The following is a 21,114-nucleotide window of genomic DNA, read 5'->3' as shown; positions in this document are numbered from 1 at the left end:
ACTGGCCTATAGTTTCCTGCTTTCTGCCTCCCTCCTTTCTTGAATAGTGGTGTTGGACTTGAAGTTTTCCAATCCACTGGGGCTTTTCCAGAATCTGGGGAATTTTGGAAGATGACAACCACTGTAGACACTATCTCTGCAGTCAATTCTTTTAAGACCCTAGGATGCAGGCCATCAGATCTGGGGGATTGTCAGTCTTTAGCCCCATAAGTTTTCCTAGTTATTTTTCTCTAGTGATAGTGACTGCAGTGGCATCGTGGTATTGTCACTGGACTAGTAACCCAGAGACCCAGGATATTCCTCTGGGAACATGGGTTTGAATGCCACCATAGCAGAAGATGGAATTTGAATTCAATTAATGAAAAAGAAAATCTGGAATTAAAAAGCTAATCTAATGATGGCCATGAAACCATTGTCAATTGTTGTAAAAACCCAGTTGGTTCATTAATGTCCTTTAGGGAAGAAAATCTGCTGTCCTTACCTGGTCGGGCCTACATGCGACTCCAGACTCACAACAGGGTTGACTCTGACATGCCCTCTGAAACAGCCTAGCAAGCCACTCAGTTGTACCTAACCGCTAAAAAGTCAATAAGGAATGAAACCGGATGGACCACCAGGCATCGACCTAGGCACCAGAAACGACAACGGCAAACCCAGCCCTGTCGACCCTGCAAAGTCCTCCTCCGCACATCTGGGGGCTCGTGCCAAAACAGAGAGCTGTCCCATAGACTAGTCAAGCAACAGCCTGACATGGTCATACTGGCCAAATCATATCTTACAGACAATGTCGCAGACATGACCATCACCATCCCTGGGTATGTCCTGTCCCACCGGCAGGAGACAGACCCAGCAGAGGTGGCGGCACAGTGGTATACAGTCAGGAGGGATTTGCCCTGGGAGTTCTCAACATTGACTCCAGACCCCATGAAGTCTCATGGCATCAGGTCAAATATGGGCAAGGAAACCTCCTGCTGATTACTACCTACCGCCCCCTGCCACCACCCCCCCACCCCTCAGCTGATGAATTAGTATTCCTCCACATTGAACACCACTTGGAGGAAGCAATGAGAGTGGCAAGGGCGCAGAATGTACTCTGGGTCGGGGATTTCAATGTCCATCATCATGAGTGGATTGGTAACACCACTACTGTCTGAACTGGCTGAGTCCGAAAGGACACAGCTGCTTGACTGGGTCTGCGGCAGGTGGTGAGGGAACCAACAAGAGGGAAAAACATACTTGATCTCATCCTCACCAATCTGCCTGCCACAGATGCATCTATCCATGACAGTATTAATAGGAATCTTCACAGTGAGGATACCCTCCACAGTGTTGTGTGCCACTACCACCATGCTAAATGAGATAGATTGCAAACAGATCTAGCAATGCAAATCCATGAAGCGCTGTGGGCCATCAGCAGCAGCAGAATTGTACTCAATCACAATCTGTAAACTCATGGCCCGGCATATCCCCCACTCTACCATTACCATCAAGCCGGGGGATCAACCCTGGTTCAGGAGGGCATGCCAGAAACAGCATCCTGGCACAGTGGCGCAGTGGTTAGCACCGCAGCCTCACAGCTCCAGGGACCCGGGTTCGATTCCGGGTACTGCCTGTGTGGAGTTTGCAAGTTCTCCCTGTGTCTGCGTGGGTTTTCTCCGGGTGCTCCGGTTTCCTCCCACAAGCCAAAAGACTTGCAGGTTGATAGGTAAATTGGCCATTATAAATTGTCACTAGTATAGGTAGGTGGCAGGGAAATATAGGAACAGGTGGGGATGTTTGGTAGGAATATGAATATGGGATTAGTGTAGGATTAGTATAAATGGGTGGTTGATGTTCGGCACAGACTCGGTGGGCCGAAGGGCCTGTTTCAGTGCTGTATTTCTAATCTAATCTAATACCTTAAAATAAGGTGTCAACCTGGTGAAGCTACAATACAGGACTACAGCGTAAGCAGCATGCGATAGAGCTAAGCGATCCCACAACCAACAGATTAGATCGAAGTTCTGCATCCTGCCACATTCAGGCATGACAGGAGATGTTGGCTCATAAATATCCCCATCCTCAATGATGGGGGAGGCCAGCATATTAGTGCAAAAGATAAGGCTGAAGCATTTGCAACAATTTTCAGCCAGAAGTGCCAAGTGGATGATCCATCTCAGCTTCCTCCTGAAGTCCCCAGCAACACAGACGCCAGTCTTCAACCAATTTGATTCATTCCGCAAGATATCAAGAAACGACTGAAGGAACCAGATACTGCAATAGTACTGATGAATTGTGCTCCAGACCTTGCCGCAACCCTAGCCAAGCTATTCCAGCACAGCGACAACACTGGCATCTACCCAGCAATGTGGAAAATTTCCCAGCTATGTCCTGTACACAAAAAGCAGGACAAATCCAATCCGGCCAATTCCCACCCCATCAGTCTACTCCCAATCATCAGTAAAGTGTTGGAAGGAGTCACTGAAAGTGCTATCAAGCGGCACTTGCTTAGCAATAACCTGCTCAGTGACGCTCAATTTGAGTTCTGCCAGGGCCACTCAGTGCCTGACCTCATTACAGCCTTGGTTCAAACGTGGACAAAGGAGCTGAACTCAAGAGGCGAGGTGAAAGTGACTGCCCTTGACATCAAGGCAGCATTTGACAGAGTATGGCACCAAGGAGCCCCAGCAAAACTATAGTCAATGGTAATCAGGAGAAAAACTCTCCACTGGTTGGAATCATACCTAGCACAAAGGAAGATGGTTGTGGTTGTTGGAGGTCCATCATCTGAGCTCCAGGACATCATTGCAGGAGCTCTTCAGAGTAGTGCCCCAGGCGCAACCATCTTCAGCTGCTTCATCAATGACCTTCCTCCAATCATAAGGTCAGAAGTGGGGATGGTCGCAGATGATCGCACAATGTTCAGCACCATTCATGATTCCTCAGATAGTGAAGCAGTCCGTGTCGAGATGCAGCTAGATCTGGACAATATCCAGGCTTGGGCTGATCAGTGGCAAGTAACATGCGCGCCACACAAGTGCCAAGCAATGACCATTTCTAACAAGAGAGAATCTAACCATCTCCCTTTGACATTCAACGGCATTACAATCACTGAATCCCCAATCAATTTCCTGGGGGTTACCATTGACCAGAAACTGAACAGGAGTAGCCATATAAATACATGTCAACAAGAGCAGGTCAGAGGCTAGGAATCCTGCGGAGGTAACTCACCTCCTGACTCCCCAAAGCCTGTCCACCATCTACAAGGCACAAGTCAGGGGTGTGATGGAATACTCTCCACTTGCCTGGATGGGTGCAGCTCCAACAACACTCAAGAAGCTCGACACCATCCAGAACAAAGCAGCCCGCTTGATTGGCATCCCGTCCACAAGCATTCACTCCCTCCACTACCAACGCACAGTGGTAGCAGTGTGTACCATCTACAAGATGCACTGCAGCAACACACCGAGGTTACTCAGGCAGCACCTTCCAAACCCATGAAGGACAAGGGCAGCAGATGCGTGGGAACACCACCTCCAAGTCCCCCACCATCCTGACTTGGAACTACTTTGCCATTCCTTCACTGTCGCTGGGTCAAAATCTTGGAACTCCTTTCCTAATAGCACTGTGGGTGTACCCACCCCACATGGACTGCAGTGGTTCAAGAAGGCAGCTCATCACCACCTTTTCAAGGGCAATTAGGGATGGGCAATAAATGCTGGCCTGGCTAGTGACGCCCAAATCCCATGAAACGAATAAATAAAAAAAAGTTCCTCCCTCCCTTTTGCCCCTTGATTTTCTAATATTATTGGGATGCCTCTCATGTCTTCTACTGTGAAGACAGATAGAAAATACTTGTTCAAAGTCTCTGCCATTTCCTTGTTTCCCATTGATTCCCAAGTCTCATCTTCTAAGGGACCAATGTTTATTTTAGCTACTTTCTTCCTCAAGCATGGACTACAAACTGATTGAGGTTACTGATATCCCCTATGGCAGCCTGAAAGACGCCATAGGCAAAGAGATTCAGGACTGCATTGAACTTGACTGCAACAGGCTGTGGTCACACATCTTTTTGCAGAAGGTGACAAAACTGTTACAACCTCCCTGGGGAACAGCAACTTCCTTGTGCAGCTAGGATATCCTAGGCCTAATAGGTATATTAGGGGAAAGAGCACACTTCTGTTTATTTCAGACTTCCAGCTGAACCTTTTTTGCACCTTCCTGCTGCTGCCCTTCCTTCTCCTCTTGCCAGAGTGGAATGTCCACAAGAACCTCTATGGAGTAATAAGTACAATTCCAGAAACCCCATAATAGTTCAGAATTTTTAACATAAGCTACAGGTATTTTGAAATGCAAGTAACAACAAAAAACCAGCAAAATGTCTCACAAAACTACTGCTGTTTTATCCTAGAGCAGCTCAGGAACCATTTAAATAACAGAAATGGCCATATCCTGACTTATACCACTCATGGCTTGTGGGTGGGAGCAAGAACTAGCATTAGAAACTTGTAACAGTGCCAGTATAAATCTGCAAGCAAGTTGTCTGAAACAAGCGAAGAATTGAAGCCAATTAAAAGAACTGTATCTTTTTCATTATAGAGTACTTTCCCCTTTTTTGCATCCTTCATATAGAATATGAAATTTAATTCCAAAAAGTATTGCAGTCATATGATTCATTGTTTTCATTACCACTTGAATATAGAATATAGGCAATATATATAGAATATATGAATATAGAATATATATTGAACAAAAAAGTCAATTATTCAACTTTTCTTTCTACCAATCTGAAATAACACACTCACTAGGCTAATAATTGACTCTAACCAAAGTAACGCAATTTTTTTTCCAAATGTGATCTTTCCAGTTAAATAATATACTGTATATGTCCTTTGACTTTGGGCATTCACACATCTCAAACTATGCAATATATTTGTGACCATAGTTCACAAAGTCAATGGTTAATTAGAATTAGAATATTACAGCGCAGTACAGGCCCTTCGGCCCTCGATGTTGCGCCGAGCTGTGAAACCATCTGACCTACATTATTCCATTTTCATCCATGTGTCTATCCAATGTCCACTTAAATGCCCTTAAAGTTGGCGAATGTACTACTGCTGCAGGCAGGGCATTCCACGCCCTTACTACTCTCTGAGTAAAGAAACTACCTCTCACATCTGTCCTATATCTATCACCCCTCAACTTGAAGCTATGTCCCCTCGTGTTTGCCATCACCATCCGAAGAAAAAGACGCTCACTATCCACCCTATCTAACCCTCTGATTATCTTATATGTCTCTATTAAGTCACCTCTCCTCCTCCTTCTCTCCAACGAAAACAACCTCAAGTCCTTCAGCCTTTCCTCGTAAGACCTTCCCTCCATACCAGGCAACATCCTAGTAAATCTCCTCTGCACCCTTTCCATAGCTTCCACATCCTTTCTATAATGCGGTGACCAGAACTGCACGCAATACTCCAGGTGCGGTCTCACCAGAGTCTTGTACAGCTGCAGCATGACCTCGTGGCTCCGAAACTCGACCCCCCTACTAATAAAAGCTAACACACCATATGCCTTCTTGACAGCCCTATTAACCTGGTTAGCAACCTTCAGGGATTTATGCACCTGGACACCAAGATCTCTCTGCTCATCTACACTAACAAGAATCTTCCCATTAGCCCAGTACTCTGCATTCCTGTTACTCCTTCCAAAGTGAATCACCTCACACTTTTCCGCATTAAACTCCATTTGCCATCTCTCAGCCCAGCTCTGCAGCCTATCTATGTCTCTCTGTACCCTACAACATCCTTCGGCACTATCCACAACTCCACCGACCTTAGTGTCATCTGCAAATTTACTAACCCACCCTTCTACACCCTCTTCCAGGTCATTTATAAAAATGACAAACAGCAATGGCCCCAAAACAGATCCTTGCGGTACACCACTAGTAACTAAACTCCAGGATGAACATTTGCCATCAACCACCACCCTCTGTCTTCTTTCAGCTAGCCAATTTCTGATCCAAAGCTCTAAATCACCTTCAACCCCATACTTCCGTATTTTCTGCAATAGCCTACCGTGGGGAACCTTATCAAACGCCTTACTGAAATCCATATACACCACATCCACTGCTTTACCCTCATCCACCTGTTTGGTCACCTTCTCGAAAAACTCAATAAGGTTTGTGAGGCACGACCTACCCGTCACAAAACCGTGCTGACTATCTCTAATGAACTTATTCTTTTCAAGATGATTATAAATCCTGTCTCTTATAACCTTTTCCAACATTTTACCCACAACCAAAGTAAGGCTCACAGGTCTATAATTACCAGGGCTGTCTCTACTCCCCTTCTTGAACAAGGGGACAACATTTGCAATCCTCCAGTCTTCCGGCACTATTCCTGTCGACAATGACGACATAAAGATCAAGGACAAAGGCTCTGCAATCTCCTTCCTAGCTTCCCAGAGAATCCTAGGATAAATCCCATCTGGCCCAGGGGACTTATCTATTTTCACACTTTCCAAAATTGCTAACACCTCCTCCTTGTGAACCTCAATCCCATCTAGCCTCGTAGCCTGAATCTCAGTATTCTCAACAACATTTTCTTTCTCTACTGTAAATACTGACGCAAAATATTCATTTAACACTTCCCCTATCTCCTCTGATTCCACACACAACTTCCCACTACTATCCTTGATTGGCCCTAATCTAACTCTAGTCATTCTTTTATTCCTGATATACCTATAGAAAGCCTTAGGGTTTTCCCCGATCCGATCCACCAATGACTTCTCGTGTCCTCTCCTTGCTCTTCTTAGCTCTCCCTTTAGATCCTTCCTGGCTAGCTTGTAGCTCTCAAGCGCCCTAACTGAGCCTTCACGTCTCATCCTAACATAAGCCTTCTTCTTCCTCTTGACAAGCGCTTCAACTTCTTTAGTAAACCACGGCTCCCTCGCACGACAACTTCCTCCCTGCCTCACAGGTACATACTTATCAAGGACACGCAGTAGCTGCTCCTTGAATAAGCTCCACATTTCGATTGTTAAGAAAGAACATTTTTAAAAGTAGTGACTTTTTTTTGCCAAATAGTCCAGCTTACCATGCTAGTGCCATTAGTTTTGGGTTTATATACAGGCTCCTCCAGAACGACATATGCCCCTGCAAGCACAACTTCATTACTTTCCTTTACCTAAGGAATAGGGGAGAAAAAGACAGTATTAAAGACTTCAAAATTTCAAAAGGTCACTGCTTGTTTAGAAAATGGAATTCATAAAATGAAGTGTTAAATAGTACATCTCGAGCACATAGATGGGGCGGCACAGTGGCGCAGTGGTTAGCACCGCAGCCTCACAGCTCCAGCAACCCGGGTTCAATTCTGGGTACTGCCTGTGTGGAGTTTGCAAGTTCTCCCTGTGTCTGCATGGGTTTTCTCCGGTTGCTCCGGTTTCCTCCCACAAGCCAAAAGACTTGCAGGTTGGTAGGTAAATTGGCCATTATAAATTACCCCTAGTATAGGTAGGTGGTAGGGAAATATAGGGACAGGTGGGGATGTGGTAAGAATATGGGATTAGTGTAGGTTTAGTATAAATGGGTGGTTGATGGTCGGCACAGACTCGGTGGGCCGAAGGGCCTGTTTCAGTGCTGTATCTCTAAACTAAATCTGTGGTTCTACTTAATTTAGAAAAAAAAACTTACACCAGCACATAGCCTAAAGACCGTTTAAATGACAATTATTTTGATAATATAGCTCAACCATTTCAAAGAATATCAATTAATTTAAATATTAAACATAATGAAACACTGGGGGTGAATTTCCAGAGGAGTTCTTCCAATTACCTGCCATAACGTCAATGAGCGCATGTGGAAATCCCAAAAGAGGGCATAAGAAATGTTGCAGTTGGAGAACTCTCACTGAAATTCACCTATCTCCACACAGATCATATGTGTCCATTATATATAAAGTAAGTCAAAGATTTTAAAATTCCTTCATGTATTTCCAGCAAGAAGTTCATAAAGATAGGTTATGGCCCAACAGCTAAATTCCAGAAGTAAATTAGAACAGATGACAACAACCTGTTGTTTTTTATTCGTTTGAGGATGTGGGCGTCACTGGTTATGCCAGCATTTATTGCCTAACCCTATATGCCCTTGAGAAGGTGGTAATGAGCTGCCTTCTTGAACTGCTGCAGCCCTTGGGGTGTAGGTTCGCCAACTGTGCTATTAGGAAGGGAATTTCTAGATTTTGACCCAGCGACAGTGAAGGAACGGCAACAGAGTTCCAAGTCAGGATGGAGTGTTGCTTGGAGGGGGACATGCAGGTGGTGGTGTTGATATGCTTCTGCTGCCCTTGTCCTTCTAGGTGGTAGTGGTTGTTGGTTTGGAAGGTGCTGTTGAAGCAATCTTCGTGAGTTGCTGCAGTGCATCTTGTATATGGTACTTGCTGCTGCCACTATGCGTCGCTGGTGGAGGGAGTGAATGTGGATGGGCAGCCAATCAAGCAGGCTGTTTTGTCCTGGATGGTTGAGTGTTATTGGAGCTGCACCCAGACAGGCAAGTGGAGTGTGTTCCATCACACTCCTGACTTGAGCCTTGTTGATGGTAGACAAGCATTGGGGAGTCAAGAGGTGAGTTGCCCATCGCAACATTCCCAGCCTCTGACCTGCTCTTGTTGCCACAGTATTTATGTGGCTGGTCCAGTTCAGTTTCTGGTCAATGGTGACCCCGAGGATGTTGATAGTGGGGGATTCAGTGATCGTAATGCCATTGAACACTGAGAGAACATGGCTAGATTCCCTTTTGTTTGAGATGGTAATTGCCTGGTACTTGTGTGGCATGAATGTTACTTGCCACTTATCAGCCAAGCCCGGATGTTGTCCAGGTCTTGCTGCATATGGACATGGGCTGCTTCAGTATCTGAGGAGTCGTGAATGGTGCTGAACATTGTGCAATCATCAGTGATCACCCCACTTCTGACCTTATGATAAAGGGAAGCTGAACATGGTTGGGCCTAGGACACTACCCTGGGAAAGTCCTGCAGTAATGTCTTAGGACAGAGATGATTAACCTCCAACAACCACAACCATCTTCCTTTGCTCTAGGTGTAACTCCAACCAGCGGAGAGTTTTCCCCCTGATTCCCAATGACTCCTTGATGCCATACTGCCTTGATGTCAGTGAGCAGGTTATTGCTCAGCAAATGCCGCTTGATAGCACTGTCGACGACCCCTTCCATCACTTTGCTAATGACGGGGGGGTAGACTGACATGGCGGTAATTGGCATCAGATTTGTCCTGCCTTTTGTGCACAGGACATACTTGGGCAATTTTCCACATTGCTGGGTAGATGCCAGTGTTGTAGCTATACAGGAACAGCCTGGTTAGGGGGGTGGCTACTTCTGGAGCACAAGTCTTCACTACTATTGCCGGAATGTTGTCAGGGCCCATAGCCTTTGCAGTACCCAGTGCCTTCAGCCGTTTCTTGATATCAGGTGAAGTGAAATGGATTGGCCGAAGATTGGCATCTGTGATGCTGGGGACCTCAGAAGGAGGCTGAGATGAATCATTACTCGGCACTTCTGGCTGAAGATGGATGCAAATGCTTCAGCCTTATCTTTGGTGCTAATGTGCTGGGCTACCCCATCGTTGAGGATGGGGATATTTGTGGAGTCTCTTCCTCCTGTCAGTTGTTTAATTGTCCACCACCATTCACAACTGGGTGTGACAGGACTATAGAGCTTTGATCTGATCCATTGGTTGTGGGTTCGCTTCGCCCTGTCTACTGCATGCTGCTTCTGCTGTTTGGCATGCAAATAATTCTGTGTTGTAGTTTCACCAGGCTGACACCTCATTTTTAGGTATGCCTGGTGCTGCTCCCAGCATGCCCTCCTGCACTTTTCATTGTATTTATATAGCATATTTAATGTAATAAAGCGTCCAAAGGCATTTCACAGGAGCATTATAAAACTAAGTATGACACCAAGCTATAGTAGGTCAGATGACCAAAAGCTTGGTTGAAGAGGTAGTTTTAAGCCGTATCTTAAAGGAGAAAAGCGAGGTAGAGAGGTGGCGAGATATAAAGGCAGTTAGGTGTTCAGAGGGTATTCCAGAGCTTAGGGCCGAGGCAACTGAATGCAAGGCCACCAATGGTGGAGCGATTAAAATCAGGGATGCAAAGAGGACAGAATTAGGGGAGCGCCGATATCAATATCGGCGCAGGCTTGGAGGGCCGAATGGCCTTCTCCTGTGCTGTACTGTTCTTTGTTCTATCTCAGAGGTCTGTGGGGCTGGAGCACATTATAGAGTTAGGGTGGGGTGAGGCCATGGAGGGATTTGAAAACAAGGATGAGAATTTTAAATTTAAGACTTTGTTTGACCAGGAGCCAATGTAGGTTAGCGAGCACAGGGGTAATAGGGAAAAGGGACTTGGTGCGAGTGAAGACACAGGCAGCAGAGGTTTGGATGACCTCAGGTTTACGGAGGGTACGAGGCACAAGTCAGGAGTGTGATGGAATACTCTCCACTTGCCTAGATGAGTGCAGCTCCAACACTCAAGAAGCTCCACACCATCCAGGATAAAGCAGCCCGCATGATTGGCACCCCATCCAGCAACTTCAACATTCACTCCCTTCACCACCGATGCAAAGTAGTAGCAGTGTGTACCATCTACAAGATGCACTGCAGCAACTCACCAAGGCTCCTTAGACAGCACCTTCTAAACCTGCAACCTCTACCAACCTAGAAGAACAAGGGCAGCAAAGTCATGGGAATACCACCACCTGCAAGTTCCACTCCAAGCCACACACAATCCTGACTTGGAATTATATCGCCAATCCTTCACGGTCGCTGGGTCAAAATCCTGGAACTCCCTTGCTAACAGCATTACGTATGTACCTGCACCCCAAGGATTGCAGCAGTTCAAGAAGACCACCACCCTCTCAAGGGCAATTAGAGATGGGCAATAAATGCTGGCCTAGCCAGCAACACCGACATCCCATGAATGAATAAAAAAGCCTGCTTGATTGGCACCTCAACCACCACTGGCACAGAGTAGCAGCAGTGTATACTAGATACAAGATGCACTGCAGCAACTCACCAAACCTCCTTCGACAGCACCTTCCAAACCCATGACCTCTACCATTTAGAAGGACAAGGGCAGCAGATGCATCACGTGCAAGTTCCCCTCCAAGCCACACACCATCCGGACTTGGAACCATTGCTGGGTCAAAAACCTGGAGCTCCCTTCCGAACAGCAATGTGGGTGTACCTGTACCAGATGGGCTGCAGCGGTTAAAGAAGGCAGCTCACCACCATCACCTTCTCAAGGGCAAATGGGGATGAGCAACAAATGCTGGCATTGCCAGTGACACTCACAACCCATGAAAGACTAAAAAAATGATCTCAGAATGAGCATGAGGGGAGATAGGGCAGAAACTAGAGAAAAATTTGAGTTCAGGACTAGGGCAAGGGGAGCTTTATAGGAAGTTTGGCAAAATGGCTAGTGCAAGGGAGGGACACAGCAGAGGCAGCTGATCGGATGGTCTCGAAACTAGTGACAAAGAAGTCCATGAGCTCTTTGCATTTATTGTGGGAGTTGAGGGTGGAGGGGACAGGCGAGGGGAATTTAAGATGACAGTTTGCAGCAGAGAAAAGAAGCCGGGGGGTTATCTTTGCATTCCAGAATGATCCTGGAGTAGTGAGCAGTTTTAGATGAGAGCAGGATCTGACAGTGTTTTAAGTGGTCCAGCCTGATCTGGCAATGGATGGCTAAACCAGCTGCCTACCATCTCCTTTCAAGTTTGCATCCCTTGGACTTAAGGAAGCGAAGATGAGTGCCGTACCAAGGGAATGGCCAGGGCGAGAGAGTAATGGTTTTTATCAGGGACTAGGACATCAGAAGTGGAGGTGCAGGTGCAGTTCAGCAAATCAGTAGCTACATAAATATTGTGGCAAACGGAGGGCCAAAGGCTAGAAAGTTGGGATTTTGAAAGTGCAGTTATAACTGAATTGGGGTATAATTTTTCCCAGGGACGGATACAGGAGGTGGTAGAGTTGGACATGGAAGGGGGATATGGGTGATGAGTGATAACCAATGAAGTGATCGGTGATGGCCCTATCTATAATTAATACAAGACCACATGAGATGGCAAGATCAAGGGGGTGGCAGTGAATATGGGTTGGGGACTTCACATGGAAGGAGAGATTTATGGAGGATAAGGAGGCAGCGAACTCACAGGAGAGAAAACATGATGAGCTGAGATGGAGGTTGAAACCACCGAGGATGAGAAGTCGTTTGGTGTAGAGGCTGAGGGAGGAAAGCAGTGAAGATATCTCGGTGAGAAAGTTATCATACTTGGGAGGGTGGTAGAGAACAATGATTTTGAAAGAGAGATGAGAGGGATGGAGCAAGTTGAGATGCTCAAAGTGGGAGAAAGTGCCAGAGGAGCTGGGGGTCAGTCAAGGTGTGATCTGGTGATAAGTGCACACCGCTATCACGATGGTCTTGACTGGACAAATGTTGGAAGATGTAGCCGGGGGCAAGCTTCATTAAGTGGCAAGGTGTCATCAACCCTCAGCCAGCTTTCCGTTAAGGCCATGATGATGATGCAATCATTCACAATAAGTTCATAGATAGCAAGGGCCTTGCTCACAAGTAAAAGGACATCAACTGTAACACATACTATAAAATTATACATTGTCAGTTTCATTAGTATAACAACCCAGTAGATAACCACTGCACTAAGAGTCCAGAAGTCAAACTCAGATTTCACCTATTATTGAAAAGTTACTGAATTCAGTTATAAATTTGGGCTAGCACTAGGGGGAAACTAACTATAAAAGTCCTGATGGACTTCGTCCTAGGTTGTGAAAAGACGTGGTTAGTGAGATAGTTGATGTGTTAGTTTTAATTTTCCAAAATTCCCTAGATTCAGGGAAGGTTCAGTTAGATTGGAAAATAGCAAAAGTAACACCTTTATTCAAAAGGGGAGATGGAAAGCAGGAAACTACAGGCCAGTTAGCTTAACATCTGTCTCAGGGAAAATGTTAGAAGCTATTATTAAAGACATTATAGCACAGCATTTCAAAAAAAATGCAGGTAATGAGGCAGAGTCAACATGGTTTTGCGAAAGGGAAATCATGCTTAACCAATTTATTGGAGTTCTTTGAGGGAGTTACATATGCTGTGGATAAAGGGGAACCAGTGGATGCATTGTACTTAGATTTCCAGAAAACATTTGATAAGGTGCCACATCAAAGGTTATTTCAGAAAATGAAAGCTCATGATGTAGGGGATAACATACTGGCATGAATAGAAGATTGGCTGGCTAACAGGAAACAGAGAGTAGGCATAAATGGGTCATTTTCTGGTTGGCAGGATGTAATGAGTGGTGTGCCACAGGGATCTGTGCTGGGACCTCAACTTTTTACAATTTATATAAATAACTTAGATGAAGGGACTGAAGGTATGGTTGCTAAATTTGCTGATGACACAAAGACAGGTAGGAAAGTAACTTGTGAAGAGGACACAAGGGGGCTAAAAAGGGATATAGATAGGTTACGCGAGTGGGCAAAGACCCAGCAAATGGAGTATAATGTCGGAAAGTGTGAAATTGTTCACTTTAGCAGGAAGAATAAAAAAGCATATTATCTAAATGGTGAGAGATTGTAGAGCTCCGAGATACAGAGGGAGCTGGGTGTCCTAGTGCAGGAATCACAAAAGGTTAGTCTGCAGGTATAGCACGTAATTAGGAAAGCTAATAGAATGTTATCGTTTATCACGAGGGGAATTGAATACAAAAGTAGGGAGGTTATGCTTCAGCTATACAGGGCATTGGTGAAACCACATCTGGAGTACTGTGTACAGTACTGCTCTCCTTATATAAGGAAGGACGTAAATGCGTTTGAGGCAGGACAGAGACGGTTTACTGGACTAATGCCTGGAATTGGTGGGCTGTCTTATGAGGAAAGGAAGGACAGGCTAGGCTTGTATCCGCTGTAATTTAGAAGAGTAAGAGGTGACTTGATTGAAACATATAAGATCCTGAAGGGTCTTGACAGGGTGGATGTGGAAAGGATGTTTCAGCTTGTGGGAGAATCTAGGTCTAAGGGTCACTGTTTAAAAATAAGGGGTCACCCATTTAAGACAAAGATGAGGAAAAGAATTTTCTCAGAGGGTTGCGAACCTTTGGAATTCTCTTCCTCGAAAGGCAGTGGAAGCAGGATCTTTGAATATTTTTAAGGGACAGGTACATAGATCTTTGATAAGCAAGGGGGTAAAAGGCTAATCGGGGTAGGTGAAAATGTGGAGTAATTAGTTCAGCCATGAACTTATTGAATGGCGGAGCAGGCTCGAGGGGCCGGGTGGCCTACTTCTGCTCCTAATTCATATGTTTGTAAAATCTACTGAATTGTAATTAAAAACCCACTGGCCCACTAATAAGCATCAGAGAAGGGAACTTGTCAGGCATACCCTTGTCTGGCCTACATGTGACTCCATCTACACTATTTGGCTGAATCAATGTCCCATGAAAGGAGATAACATAATTAAGATACTAAATGGCACAGTTAATGTTTAAGGTTAATCCAAAATGTTACTTCAAAGTATGTGTGGATAATAGAACAATGCGTACATGCTAAAAATGGTGAAAGGAAAATTTAGGACAGATGTCAGAAGTGCTTTCGTCACATAGAGTGGTCGATATTTGGAACAGTTTTCTGGGCAAGGTACTGAAACAGAAGATTGGTTAAGTTAAAGTCAATTGTGGGCAAATTTTTAGAATTCTTAACTTGAGATAAAAGTTTTGAGCATTTATAAATACATGAGTTAATAACAGACAGCATAGATTTGTTGAGTTTCCAGAAGTATAGCATATTCAGACAGACTTAACAGTTCATTCAAGAAGTGACTGATTGAAATAGATAAAGGGAATTCAGTAGATGTAGCCTATATAGATTTTAAGGTTACAATCAATAAGGTCTCACAAGCAGCATCTTAGAAACATTCAGGCATATAGTATAAGAAAATATAATTGCACAGATAGAGTTGGTTGAAGAACACAAAACAGTTAAATAAATGGGTGTTGTGCAGCTTGAGGGAAACGTTGAAAGTGTTGTACCTTGGGCTCAAAATGTACCAACGATACAAAAGTAGAGAATTTGGCAAACAGCAGACAGTAAATGATTGCAGGAAGCCACATGTTAGTGGAATTGGAAAAAAGGCAGATGTGATTTAACATGGATAAATGGAAGTGCTAATTTTGACTTTTCTTGAAAAAAACAAAGGATTTGGAAAAGGGGCTACTTTTAATGTTGTCTTTTTAAAAGCATACTGTATTCAGACAACTTAAAAGGGCCCTGAGACAAAAGGCAGCTCAGATGCAAATTGTCCTAGCTTTGATGTTGTTCTATCATGGGCCGTAGATAATAAGCAACTTATTAGTTTGCTTCCATAATCAACCAACACCTCACATCCACAGTGAATTCGACAGGGAATCTGGCAGGCCTTCCTTTTCTAGATGTGATCAGCAAGAGATAAAAATAAAAAGCAGTGGATCAGGCACCAGCATTCACAGAGGTTTTTGAAACAGATATGTGCAGGGAGTCAGGGTTTTGAAGAGAAAGCTGAAAAGCTGTGAAGCTCAATAAAAGGCTCCAAGTGAGCACAATGGAGGGGGTAGTTATGAAACTGGTTTAAAAATAAACCACTGATATGAGGTGTAGTATGTACATTAGTTTTCTGTTATTGCTAAAGGCAAGTTGCACTGATTGAATCAAGTCATCTGATCATAATCACTGCTCTGTAAGCGTATTCACTATGAAATAAAGAAGCTTATTGATTCATATCAGGCTTCGTTTCACCAAGTATTTGCTCAGAATGACTTCAGTGAGACAAACAACACGTGTGAAAGACACAACTATCCAGTTCAGTTGACAAGGGAATACTGCTGTTACACTCCCTGGCTATACAATTGTGCAAAGAGATCTCAGGCAGTCTTAGTCACTCTGATGAGAGCAAGACCTTCAAACCAATTATGGAAACGGCTGACACCACTAAACCGAAGAAGGTATCTATAGCAAATCTGAATTGGTAACAGAGATCATACATTTTTGGAGTAAAAGCAACAAATGTAAGTATGCACCCAATGGAAAGATACTGAAGGATGTGAATGTATATAACGATCTAGGGGTTCAAATACATAAATTCCTAAAAGTACAAGTGCTGGTAGATATAGCAATTAAAAAGATCAACAGTATTTTATGTTTTATAAATAGGGATGAAGAATAGAAGCATAAAGTAGTAATGATGAATTTGCAAAACATTGGTTAGCCGGCAGCTAGAGTACTGTGTGCAACTTGGAGCATTAGAGCATGTACAATGTAGATTGTTTTTAATTTGTTCTTGGAATTTGGATAATACTGGCAAGGCAGCACTAGCAGGTGTCACACAAGTGAGAACCAGGCAGATTGTAGAAGGTTCAGAGGGGAAGTGAAGAAGAAAATAAGAGAAGCAAAGAGAGAGTATGAGAAGAGACTGGTAGCTGACATAAAAAAGTTAATTAAAAATCTTCGATAGGCATATAAATAGTAAAAAGGTACGAAGAGGAGGGGTGGGGCTGATTAGAGACCAAACAGGAGATCTACATGTGGAGACAAAGGCACTAAATGAGTACTTTGCATCTGTCTTTATCAAGGAAGAGGTTGCTGCCAAAGTCATAGCGAAAGAGGAGGTAATTGAAATACTGTTGGGCTAAAAATTGATAAAGGGGTATTAGAAAGGCTGGCCGTACTTAAAAGTTGATAAGTCACCAAGACTGGATAGGATGCATCAGAGGATGCTGAGGGAAGTAAGGGTAGAAAGTGTGGAGATTTTGGCCATAATTTTCCAATCCTTCTTCGACACCGGGGTGGTGTGCGTCACAGGGTTGGAGAATTGCAAATGTTACACCCTTGTTCAAAATAGGGTGCAAGGACAAATCCATCAAAAATAGGCTAGTCTGTTTAATCTTGGTAGTGGGAAAGCTTTTAGAAACAATAATCCAGGACATTAACAGTTGTGGGTTCATTAAGGAAAGCCAACAAGGATTTGTTGTTTAACTAAATTGATTGAGTTTTTTGCTAAATAAACAGAGAGCGTTGACTACGGTAATCCTATTGATGTGGTGTATACAATCTTCCAAACGGCATTTGACAGAGTGACATATCATAAGCTTACCAGCAAAATTGAAGTACATGGAATAAAAGGGACAGTGGCAGCATGGATATGAAGTTGGCCAAGTGTCAGGAAGCAAGTGTAGAGGTGAACGATTGTTTCTCGGTCTGGAAAAAGGTGTACAGTGGGGTTCCCCAGAGGTCAGTGCTTGGACCACAGCTTTTCTTGATAAATATTAAAGACTTAGACTTGGGTGTACAGGGCACAATCTCAAAATTTGCAGATGACACAAAACTTGCAAGTATTGTGAACTGTGAGAAGGAAAAGTACACAGACATGCTGGTGGAACAGGCAGACACGTGGCAAATGAAATTTAATGCAGAGAAGTGTGAAGCAGTACATTTTGGTAGGAAGAATGAGGAAAGGCAATATAAAATAAAGGGTACAATTCCAAAGGGGGTACAGGAACAGAGAGGTCTGGGGTTACATGTGCACAAATCGTTGAAGTTGGAAGGACAGGTTGTGAAAGTGGTGAAAAAGGCATAAAAGATACAAAAGAATGCAAGTTATGATGAACCTTTACAACATACTGGTTCGGCCTCAACTGGAGTAATGTGTCCAATTCTGGGCACCCCATTTTAGGCAAGATTTTCTGAATTAGTTCTTGGGATGTGAGTGTTGCAAGCAAGGCGAGCATTTATTGTCCATTTCTGATTGCCCTTGAGAAGGTGATGGTGAGCCTCCTTCTTGAAGCGCTGCAGTCCGTGTGGTGTAGGAACACCCACAATGCTTTTCTCAGTAGTGGTTTCATACAACTTTGTGGCTACTTCAGAGGACAGTTAAGAGTCAACTACATTGCTGAATCTGGAGTCACATGTAGGCCAGACCAGGTAAGAATGGCAAATTACCTCCCCAAAGGACATTAGTGAACCAGCTGGGTTTATGGGGGGTTTTGTTTATAACTATTTGGTACTTTCATGATTATTTATGAGACCAGCTTTTTATCACAGATTTATTAATTGAATTTAAATTCCTTAGCTGCCATGGTGGGTTTGAATTCATGTCTTTAGAGCATTAATCTGGGCCTCTGGATTACTAGTCCAGTAACATTACCATACCCATAATACGAAGGCTTTAGAAAGGGTGCAGAAAAGATTTACGTGTGGGGTTCCAAGGGTGAAAGAGGTTAGTTACGAAGATAGATTGAAGAACATAGGAACATAGAAGCAGGAGTAGGCCATTCAGCCTGCTCCGCCATTCAATACAATCATGGCTGATCATCCACTTCAATGTCTTTTTCCCACACTATCCCCATAGCCCTTTATGTCATTAGTATTTAGAAATCTGTCAATTTCTGCTTTAAACATACTCAATGGCTGAGCTTCCACAGCCCTCCGGGATAGAGAATTCCAAAGATTCACAATCGTCTGAGTAAAGAAATTTCTCCTCATCTCTATCCTAAGTGGCTTCCCCCTTATTTTGAAATTGTCTCCCCTGGTTCTAGACTCTCCAACCAGGGGAAACATCTTACCTGCATCTACCCTGTCTATCCTTTAAGTATTTTGCCGTTTTCAATGAGATCACCTCTCGGTCTTTGAAAGTCTCGTGAATACAGGCCCAGTTTCCCCAATCTCTCTTCATAGGACAGTCCCGCCATCCCGGGAACAAGTCTGGTGAACTTTCATTGCACTCCGACGATGGCAACAATATCCTTCCTAAGGTAAGGGGGCCAAAACTGCACACAGTACTCCAGGTGGGGTCGAACCAATTGAAGCAAGACTCCTACTCCTGTATTCAAATCCTTTTGCGATAAAGGCTAACTTACCATTAGCCTTCTGAATTGCTTGCTGCACCTGCATGTTAGCTTTCAGTGACTTATTGACAAGGACACCAAGGTCCCTTTGTACATCTACACTTTCTAATCTTTTACTATTCAAGAAATACTCCGCACATCTGTTCCTCCTACTACAGTGGATAACCTCACATTTTTCCACATTATATTCCTTCTGCCACATGCTTGCCCACTCACGAAGTCTTTCCAAATCCCTTTGAAGCCACTTTGCATCTTCCTCACAACAGACATTCCCACCTAGTTTTGTGTCTTCCATGAACTTGGAAATAACAACATTTGGTCTCCACATCCAAATCAATGATATATATTGTGAACAGTTGGGGCCCAAGCACCGATCCCTGCGGTACCCCACTAGTCACAACCTGTCAAGGCGAGAATGACCCATTTATTCCTACTCTCTGTTTTCTGCCTGTTAACCAATCCTTAATCCATGCCAGTACATTACCTCCTATCCCATGTGCTTTAATTTTGCTAACCAACCTCTTGTGGGGGACATTATCAAAGGCCTTTTGAAAATCCAAGTATACCACGTCCATCAACTCCGCTTTATCAATTCTGTTAGTAACATCCTCAAGAAACTCCAACATGTCCATCAAACATGATTTCCCATTCATAAATCCATGTTGATTCTGCCCAATCAGATCTTTATTATACAAGTGTCCATTTATCACATCCTTTAGAATAGATTCTTGCATTTTCCCAATGACTGTTGTAAGGCTAACAGGTCTGTAATCCCCTGTTTTCTCTCTCCCTCCCTTCTAAATAGTGGGGTGACATTTGTGACTTTCCAATCTGCAGGAACTGCTCCAGAATCTATAGAATTTTGGAAGATGATCACCAACGCATCCATTATCTCCATAGCTACCTCTTTCAACACTCTGGGATGTAGAATATCAGCTCTTGGGGACTAAACAACTTTCAGCCCCATTAATTTCTCCAATACAACCTTCTTACTAATACTAATTTCCTTCAATTCCTCATTCCCCCGATCCCTTGGATCTCTAATTCTGGGAGATTTCTTGTATCTTCCTCAGTGAAGAGAGACACAAAGTAATCATTTAGCTTCTCGGCCATTTCTCTATTCCCCATTATAAATTCTCCTGACTCTGCCTGGAATGGATCCACATTTGTCTTAGCCAAATGTTTCCTTTTACATACCTATAGAAACTTTTACATCCCTTTTTATATTTTTTGCTAACTTACATTCATATTCTATTCTCCCTTTCTTTATCAGTTTCTTCGTCCTCCTTTGCTGTATTCTAAAATTCTGAAAGAAGATGGGGCATTTCTCCTTAGAAAAGAGGAGGAAAGGAGATTTGATAGAGGTGCTTAAAATCAGTACTGGTCTAGACAGAGTAGATAAGAGTGAAAATGTTCCCATTGGAGAAGGTTCAAGAATCAGAGGACACCAATTTAATGTGTTTGGCAAAAGGACCAAAGGTGATATGAGGAAAACTTTTTTTTTTTAATAAAACAGTGGATGGTTAGGATCTGGAATGCACTGCCTGAACAAGTGCCAGAGGTAAATTCAATTGTGGTTTTCAAAAGGGGATTGGATAGCACATGCAAAGAAAAAATTGTAGGGCTACAGGAGAAGGGCGGGGCAGTGGAACTAGCTAAATTGCTCTCACAGAAACCCAGTATGGGCCTGACATGCCAAATAGTCAACAACATTAAGGAAAAAGTGGACAGCTATTTGAAACAAATAGATTACTACCATTCAAAAGCAACAACTTATTAAGGAAAAATTATTTAATTTTATTTGGTTTCTTTAGTTTGGGTAGTTCTACAGATCTGGCTTATTGAGTGAGGAATAATATATATCCATGTCTGGTTAAAAAAAATGAAGCTAACTTCATCCTGAAAAACCTAACTTAACATTTGTACTACGAGAGATTCCAGAATTTGCATTTGTAATCTTCATCAAAAAGATGGCATACAGTAAATCTCTGGAGCCCACAAACATCAAGAACCTGCTGTTTGCTATTTTCCATCCAGTGGACAGGAAATCATGAACAGCAAGCCCAAAAATGTCATATTACATAGAATCACATAGAATATACAGCACAAAAACAGGCCTTTTGGCCCAAGCAATCTATGCTAGCATTTACAGTCCACTCACACCCTTCCCCCATCTATCTATC

General features: G+C 43.6%; 1 protein-coding gene across 2 annotated transcripts in view; it reads right to left on the bottom strand.

Annotated features, from left to right (window-relative positions):
* The window catches only part of hsd17b4 (hydroxysteroid (17-beta) dehydrogenase 4), a 220,068-nt gene that overhangs the window by 51,942 nt on the left and 147,012 nt on the right, over nt 1-21,114 (bottom strand). For both annotated transcript variants that reach the window (XM_068029896.1, XM_068029897.1), the window contains exon 21: nt 7,074-7,163. In XM_068029896.1, the coding sequence (XP_067885997.1) occupies nt 7,074-7,163 (90 nt within the window). The remainder of the gene's footprint in view (nt 1-7,073; nt 7,164-21,114) is intronic.

The sequence above is a fragment of the Heterodontus francisci genome, chromosome 4 (genome assembly GCF_036365525.1).
Source record: "Heterodontus francisci isolate sHetFra1 chromosome 4, sHetFra1.hap1, whole genome shotgun sequence".
In the NCBI taxonomy this organism is placed as follows: Eukaryota; Metazoa; Chordata; class Chondrichthyes; order Heterodontiformes; family Heterodontidae; genus Heterodontus; species Heterodontus francisci.
This window is presented reverse-complemented; position numbering and strand designations above follow the sequence as displayed.